The sequence below is a fragment of the Odontomachus brunneus genome, unplaced genomic scaffold, assembly GCF_010583005.1.
Source record: "Odontomachus brunneus isolate Ranch 3 - 2012 unplaced genomic scaffold, Obru_v1 Obru_scaffold_015, whole genome shotgun sequence".
NCBI lineage: Eukaryota > Metazoa > Arthropoda > Insecta > Hymenoptera > Formicidae > Odontomachus > Odontomachus brunneus.
This window is the reverse complement of record NW_022639465.1, coordinates 1,362,177-1,370,845: the sequence shown is the minus strand read 5'-3', so window position 1 is coordinate 1,370,845 and position 8,669 is coordinate 1,362,177. Positions and strand designations below refer to the sequence as shown.

The 8,669-nt window shown below is 39.6% G+C and overlaps 1 protein-coding gene across 7 annotated transcripts in view; it reads right to left on the bottom strand.

The window, feature by feature from the left end:
- LOC116841451 (coiled-coil domain-containing protein 6-like) overlaps positions 1-8,267 on the bottom strand; it is a 24,212-nt gene extending 15,945 nt beyond the window's left edge. Inside the window, exons 1-3 of one of the 7 annotated variants that reach the window (XM_032809402.1) lie at positions 8,245-8,267; positions 6,126-6,207; positions 4,493-5,832 (exon numbers count right to left, since the gene is read on the bottom strand). In XM_032809402.1, coding sequence (XP_032665293.1) covers positions 4,493-4,935 — 443 coding nt within the window. In that variant the 5' untranslated portion in view covers positions 4,936-5,832; positions 6,126-6,207; positions 8,245-8,267. Of the gene's footprint in view, positions 1-4,492; positions 5,833-6,125; positions 7,358-7,402; positions 8,197-8,244 lie in introns of those variants that run through there. The other 6 variants (XM_032809405.1, XM_032809404.1, XM_032809403.1 and 3 more) reach the window with 6 other exon arrangements.
- Between the last annotated feature and the right edge of the window lie 402 nt (positions 8,268-8,669).

Below are 8,669 nucleotides of genomic sequence, written 5' to 3'. Positions count from 1 at the left end.
GGGGGGGGGGGGAGGGAGGCCGCGCGCGCGATTTCACCGCGCTTCGTCCGCCGCAGCCGTCCTTCTCCTCTGCGCTTCTCTCTGGGTGCTGGTCCCCGCTGGCGAACTTTCGCTTTCACGCGGCCGAGCGGATTATTCGGGCCGGACTGATTCTCCGTTGCGCCTCGCAACGACCGGCATTCCGTCGGTCCCCCGTCGACGGTGGTCGCGCGTTTCTTCCGGCAGCCGGCGAGCGAGTGGACCGGACAGTCGATCAGTCGGAGATCCCGGCCAGCTACGAAAGTCACCTGGCTGGCCCCGGAAACACGAGGCTTGCGTCAAGGTTGCCGCGCGCGACTGCCTGATCGACTGCCAGCTATCGATAGTTCGATTACATAAGCAGCAGAGACTATTGCATTCCGGGAAATTTTTTCCCACAGACTTATGTACATGGACTATGCGCCTTCCTGCGAGAGGAACAAGATTGAAAACAAGATTCGAGAAGGACAGCTTCACACTGTTCACAGACGTTCGACCTTTGTCCAGCTGGACTCCTTCATTATTACAGAAAGGCGTCCAGTAGAAGTTAAGCTACATTGAAAAAGTATTTTAACAATAAAAAATAATTATTCGATACCCAGATAGCACAGAAAATTCAAAAACAATTCAGTCGTATGTCGCCAATTCTGAGTTCATTTTCAGAATTCTTCAGAGTTCAGTTCAGTGAATTTTTTTTACATCTAAAAATGAACTCAGAATTGGTGACATACGACTGAATTCTTTTTGAATTCTCTGTGTTGTCTGAGTAGGTACTAATAACACATATTTATTTAAATCTATTAATGAAAAATAGTTTCCTTGACTATAATTTATAATAATTATTTCTCTGTGATTATATAGTTAGAAGTACGGAACCTTTTTTCTCAGTATGTATATAAGTCTATGATTTTTCTCAAGACAATTACGAGTACGGGGGGTAGATTGAAGCCAGCCGAAAACCTCGTCGAATCTTTTATGAATTTTCGATATGACGTATAGTGAAAAACAAAGTTTGTTGATTTATATTGTTTGTAACGGTACGAGCAAAGCGGTTAAAAAAACTGGTCGTCACCGTCGCTCTGACGGCTATTGCGCGATTCCAGAGAGGAAATTTATATGTTATGTAAGAGTTTTGAGCTATTTTACTGCGCTTTCAAAAACAGCATTGTCTGGCTGGGCACGTATTCGCTCGTTTCTTTCTTTTTTTTTTATGAATGGTAGCCGGTATACGATGAGAGAAAATTACGATAGGGATGAAATAAATCGCCAGTGCAATATTCCCAACGTTAAATCCTCTCGAACGCGACGGCAGTAATTACGCACTTCCTAGTAATTACGAAGCTGTGAATGGGCGCGTTACGATGCGTGGATGAAAACATTAATAAGGAACAAAGATACGGTGAAATGTGAAAGTAATTTGTCGGTGCCGCGAATAATTAGTATCGCGCAACCGCGGCTGGTTAAATTTAGCTCTGCCTGTACACCGAATTCGATATATCCGGTATCGCGGCGAGACTTTTTCTCAACGCGCATATATCGACAATAACCCAAATACTTCGCACTCGACAGTATCAGGAATGTTGCTTGCTGCGCGGTGCAATTATTGAAATAGGACTCGGCACGGCGAGAGAGAGAGGCAGCCTCTAATATTTTATTTACACTGTTAAGCGGCCCTGACTCGCGGGAAGCCGCTCCCAATCATTTAGAAAAGAAACGACTCCCGTTTCCGTTCCTCAATTGCGTAGGTGAGCAGATGGTAATGGTTTCCTCATGACGGCAAGGCCAGTCTATCGTGAGTAATCGGTGACATCGTAAGAATATTCTGCCTACTTGGTTGGCACACAAAAATACGCAACTACGTCACGACGACAAAAATAAAATTAGCGTGATATACGACACAAATCGGAGATACTAAATCGCTTCTATCTTCGATAAATAAATCAATGTGTTTAAGTCTTGCTGATTAGCAAGGAATTGTATTTGCATCTATTTCAGTAAGTAGGAGAGAATGAGTTTAGAAGTTACCCGCACTGAGAGAAAAATGTATGATATTTGGAACTATAATGGCATAGTAAAAAGATTATAGTTAGGAATATCTTTTTTATAGTAAATGTCACCATAATGTTTGTAATATTTACAATATAAGCATAGTATAACTGACTCATGTAAATCTTTTACCAAGAATTATAATTATTTGAAATAAAAAACATAGTAAGATAGCAAATATTAAATGGTAAGAGAAATTAATTATTTTATATAGTCTGTACAATTGGAATATTTGGAAAATATGGGTACATATAACTATATTCTCAAAGCGTGCCTTACTATACACATAAAGTAATAAAATGGTGACTATAAATGTGTGTTCATTTTGCTATATCTTCGTTTTTGGATGAACTATAAATATATGTTTGAGGCCAAAACGAACTATAAAATATAGTGAGATTATAGTTATTCCAACTATTTTTTTCTCTCAGTGCGAATCAATTGTCAAAAAGCTTATATCTCACTTAATGAGTAGCATATTCTTCTTTATAGTGTAAGAAATAAAAGAAGAATAAAATAAATAAAATAAAAGAAATAAAAGAAATACTATAGATTTAATTACACGGAAAAAAAGGTTTGGTTGAATTAACCAAATATCTGGTCGATTATGAACGATCCAGAAATTCAGAATTCGGGTTACTTCAATCGGAATTTCTGGATCGTTCATATTTGACCAGATATTTGGTTAATTCAGCCAAACCTTTTTTTCCGTGTAGTTTCCTCTATATTTAGTTAACTGTTATTGCGACATAGTTTATAAATATAATCTTTTTTATATTTCCAAATGACTATTCGAGATAAGTTGAGTTGTTATCATGCATCCTGAGATTCATCACGCAGCTATAACGTAGCTTACGTATTGATTTTCTACTTTGAAAACTATAAAAAATGTAAAGCAAAAATTGTACTGTGCTGTGCATGCTTACTCCACGTTATGTAGACGAAGTTCAAAGCTTAGGGATGGATCTACATCCCCTTACGTCTTTCTGTCAATTAAATACTTTTAATGTAAGGGAACTAGAGTTTAGACGTATATATAAGCGAAGTAATCTCTTGTCCACAACCTTACTTTAATTCTTAAGCCGTAAGAAATCGACCAACCACAGTTGATTATTTTTAAAAATCGACTGTTGATTATTTTTAAAAATCGACCACAGTTGATTATTTTTAAAAATCGACTGTGGTTGGTCAATTTATTACGGCTTAAAGATTAAAGCACACTGAGAGAAAAATGTATGATATTTGGAACTATAATGACATAGTAAAAAGATTATAGTTAGGAATATAATTTTTACAGTAAATGTTACCATAATATTTGTAATATTTACAATATAAGCATAATATAACTGACCCGTGTAAAATTTTTATCAAGAATTATAATTATTTGAAATAAAAAATATAATAAGGTAGCAAATATTGAATAGTAAGAGAAATTAACTATTTTATATAGTCAATATAATTGGAATATTTGGCAAATATAGATACATATAACTATATTCCCAAAAGGTGTTTTACCATATATAGGTATAGAGTAATAAGATGGTGACTATAAATCTGTGTTCATTCTACTATATCTTCATGTTTAGATGAACTATAAATATATGTTTGAGGCCAAAACAAACTATAAAATATAGTGAGATTATAATTATTCCAATTATTTTTTCTCTCAGTGCGACATTCATATTCTAGAAGAAAAATATCTAAGAAATAAAAAATGTATATTTTTTCTTAATCTTTTCAGTGTTGATTTAAAATGGCCGCGCGACTCTTCGCAAGATAGTCTTTTCTTTTTGTAAACATATCTATCCTTTTCTCCTTACTGTCATTTTCATCGAATATATTTTTTAAATAGAATATAAAATACATCTAATTTTCATTTATAATTATTATAAGTGAGCAGAAAAGAATATAATATATTATTCTATTATTATTTATTCTATCCAAACAAAAGAATTTAGATTTAATTAAATATGTTATTAATATTATTGGCTAAGTATTTTTTTCTTTTTTAAATATTTTTTTCCTCGTGTTTTTTAGGTATTTTTCTCCTAGGATAGTCCAATTTTATATTTAAGATCATCTTAATAATGTCAATAAGACAACCTTACAGCATCTTAAGATGAAATTAAAACGATCTGATACTTAAGCTTGTCTTAAGTTCATTTTGAAATATTGTAAAATCCATTTCATTTGGTTACATAGTATCTTAAAATAAACTTTGGGATGACTTAACTATGAATACAACGAACTATAAAATATAATGAGATTATAGTTATCCCAATCATTTTTTTCTCCCAGTGCAAGGTTGTGGACAAGGGATAAATCAGTGTCTTATTTCTTACTCCTATTCTTACTTCATAGGCCAAGCTCCACATATTGTAAACGAGTCTTAAGAGCTCTCCTTTATATTCTCGGTGACGGAACTAACCTGTAGAGATCGTTCTCGGTGACGATGTCACGGATGGAATCCTCCGGATCGATGCGATCGGCGAGCACCCTCGCCGCCCTCGGCGTCGACAGGATAATCGGCGGCCGCGACGGCCTTCCGGTGGTGGCATAGTCGCCACCGCCGCCGCCGCCGCCGCCGCCGCCGTTACCGCCGCTACCGTCGGTGTCGCCGCAGCCGCAGCCGTCCACATCCCGAAGAGCACTGCTCGCAATCAGATCGTCCTCGGACGCCGTGGCCGGCAGGCCGACGCTCGGGCTGGGCGACCTGGAGCCGGGTATCGCGCCCAGCAGGTCCTCGCTCCTCGAGTGGCGCATCTCCGTGACGGCATACCTGCCGGCCGTGGCCGCCATCGTCGCGCGTTCCACCTCTCGTTTCTTAGCGGGAGGCGCGGCCACGAGGAAGCCGCCGGCGACGATACTCATCCGGAAGTGATGATAGCACTCGCTCCTTTCGACCGACGCGTTCTCCTTCGCGTCTTCCCCACGACGGTGATCCCTCGTAGCGGATGTCGGCAGGTGCCGTTTCCCGAGAATCCTCCGGCTGCCTCCTCGACGTGGAGCGTAACGCGTAGCGCGCTCACCGCTACCACATGCTTCTCTCGCTTCGTCGATTCTTCGATGAGAGAGAGAGAGAGAGCACACCTTCCTCGCACTTTCTCACCTGGACGAGCGTCTCACGACGTCAAGGATACTCCTACGCGCACGGATCCCCCGCGCTATCTCTCTCGCGAAGATCTGACGCGCACCGTTCGCTTCCTGCTGCGACGACCTCGTTATCCTCCTCCTGCTCCTCCTCTTCCGCCCCCTCGTTGCCGCATACGGAATTTCGTCGACGTACGCGATTCACCGCGTGTCTCGCGCGCCGCAGGAGAGCCGCGGTATTCGCCCTGGATCGTCCTCTCGAGAGACACGAGCACTCTCTATGGCACGATTCACGCACACCATTCACAACTGATGATTCCGCTCAAAATCAAACACTCGCGTTCCGTGTTAATTCCAGGTATACAACACATCCGATATCACGGAGTGTTGTTCACGTTTGCGATTTATTAGCGAGACTACGAGATGGGCAGTGATGGCTTTCGTAATTCTCCGCTTCTCCGCGCACGAGTCGCGCGAGCACGTTGGTCGTTGGCCGGCCGCGCTTTCGTAACTACCGTGAGGTATCGTGGAAACCAACAGGATCGCCGCTTCTTCTGCTCGCTCGTTCGCTTACCTCTGCTCTCCTCGGAAGGTAACGGACCTCTGAGCCAGGATTCTCCGTTACGTCTGCCGGCACGGGCTTCAATGCCCTCTCTTCTTAGAGCGAAGGAAAAGCATCTGTAAATGGTTGAAGATTTCTATAAATCCTTTTTCCTTCCTTCCTTTTTCTACGTATTTGTCACGGACTCTAATGGTCCATTCCAAACAAGTTTCTGTGTTCTTCGAATCCTTGGAACGTCTTTAATGACTATCGCCCGGTGTGTTTCGGCAAATAATTAATACTATCGAATTAGTCAAATGGCGGGTTCGTAATTTCTTATAAGAATTACTCAAATTCATAACGGTGTATTTTGCATTTTTAATCGATGTTGAATAAAACGGAAAAGAATAAATTAACGTTTTATCCTTACATTTTCCCTCTCATTTTGACCACTCTGATAGGAATAGGTCGTTATTTCTTGTGTTAAGATCAACAGCAATCTTCTCATCGCCCTGTCATCAAATAATTTAGAAAGTTGATATATGATTTAGAAATTTTGTATTGCAAACCGTTAGATAAATTATCGAGTAATTAAAAATATGTCGATTAGAATTATCTATATTCCTAACATGTAAAGAACGTATCGATGCTGACTTCAGTTCTCTCTCCTTTTAAAGCGAAAGAAAAGCGTAAATGCTTAATGGTCCTCACCACGCGGGCAAGCAATTGTTTCATCGAAATAAGTTATAATTCTTAACTATTATCGTCTGATATTCGGTAATTAATTAAGGCCAACAACGATTAACTAATTGCCCTGTCAAGTAATTTAGAAATGTGATATTTGATTTAGAAATAATCAGCCAGAATCCATTTATCTTGTGACTAATACATGAAGGACGTCGATAAGCTCCCTTTCTGAAGTATTTAAAACGAAGAGAAATATCTGCCCATGTTTCTGCGAGTCCCGAATAACTCACGGATTTGGTCCTTACGATTTGTAAAGGTCTCGAGGAATCTCCTAATTCCCGAAACGTATCTTCGAGAAATGTCGCTCGGTGTTCCGACAATTAATCTTTAGACTGCCGGGAAAGCTACAAAAGTGGCTATTCCGGCAGTCTAAAAGTTAAGTAAAACCGACAACGTACTTGTTATATATTGCCCGTGTTGCCGAATAACCTAGAAATTTTCAGTCAGGGTCGTCTCTCTTCCTACTGATATGCATGTAAAAAACTACACGAACATTGGCCTCGATCACTTCGTTTTTTCGTCTATCACTCGGACATTCTTGTCACGGAGCATTGTATTTTCAATAACAAAAACCGAATAGAAAATTTATCATTCATCAACAAATGTGAAAATATCCTCTGTCACGAAAGAGAGAGGGAAGGAGAGCGATAACTGAACGGAAGAGCGACGTTCGTGCCAAGAGGACGACGGGACGTTCACCGAACACCACCGAAACACTTCGATATCAATCTCAGGACTCGTATGTCAACGTCCACTCGAACACTCTGCGGACACTCCTTTCAAGGACGACCGCCTAGACATCGCGCGCGATCGATGCGCGCACGAGGATTCTCGGTCCTCGACACTGTCAGGCAGCCATCTTCGCCTAGCTCCGTCCTAGCGGTTCGGACAGGTTCAGGTAGGTCCTCGCGGTTGGAAAACAACCAACGCGGATCCTGCCATGCGCGGATCATAACCCACCTATCGCACCGCCACATCCCATCGACCGCCGCCGACGTCGCCGTCGCGTAAAACGCAACGCACTGCTCCGTTCCGTTTTATCATGCGCACTCCGAGCGCGATGCCGACCGGACGAGCGACTGCAGCTGGATCCGTTTGGCCTTTTCACATTGCAACTATTCTGCTAGCGAAGCGGAGAGCGTCCGTAAACCGTCGAGACCTTTTATGCCGAAAGAGGGGTCGAAAGGGAAGGGTCTGTTACACCTGGCTCTCGTTTATACCTGACAATCCGTTTTGTGAGTTCACACGCACAAAAGCCCCGCGGGGAATGTTTTATAAAAATTCGAAACAAGTTTTTTTAACATTTCTTAGATTTTCCGGTAAATGTAAAAATGTAGCTTTTTTCCTGAGCTTTCTCTTTTTTGAAAACGTGTTTTATACTTTCACTCTCCAAATTTGAAGGTTTCGGAAGAAACCCAGGTAGAACACAAAATCATTTTGATGTCAAAATGATATTATTATTAAATTTATGACATCATTAAATTTTCATGAAAATGATATCGTTTGACGTTAAAATAACATCGCTTTTATATCATTGGACGTCATTTTGACTTTTATGATTTTGTGTTCTATTTGAGAAGATTTATAATCTTGGCAAAATTTCACTTGACATTCTTGCTCTTCATTTCCTATCTATTTATTTGCAGTTATTTTGCATTAATAGTAAAGTATATTTATATATGTGATAAATGGTCAATCTCGACAAACAACATATAACAAAATATTTTCATCGATTGTCCACGTATATGTGCGGGACCTTGGATTCTTATGTAAAATAACTAAATGGTAGAGAAAGTTTATACCTGCCAGTACAGCTGGTTCTGTCAGTTTACTGCGAAACTGCGAACAGGTGAAGTTATGAGTGTTTCCTAAAAGATCTACGAATCAGTTAAAAATTAGTGTAAAGTAATACTACTGATTTTTCTTCCCTGTTTTTTGGGAAAATAATTAAAAAAATTGAATTGCTGGACGAAATGTGGGCAGCTTGCGACGACCATTCTGCGATTTTTCCCAAAGTGTGCCGATGAACTATAATTTTTTTTGTAATATTTTGTAAATTATTTGCTATTATTATTTTATGTATAAATTCAATTTAATAATATTTAATTTTATATAAAAGTGAAATTTGTTTTTTCTTTCAAAAATTGCTTATATATATATATATATATATATATATATATATATATATATATATATATATATATATATATATATATATATATATATA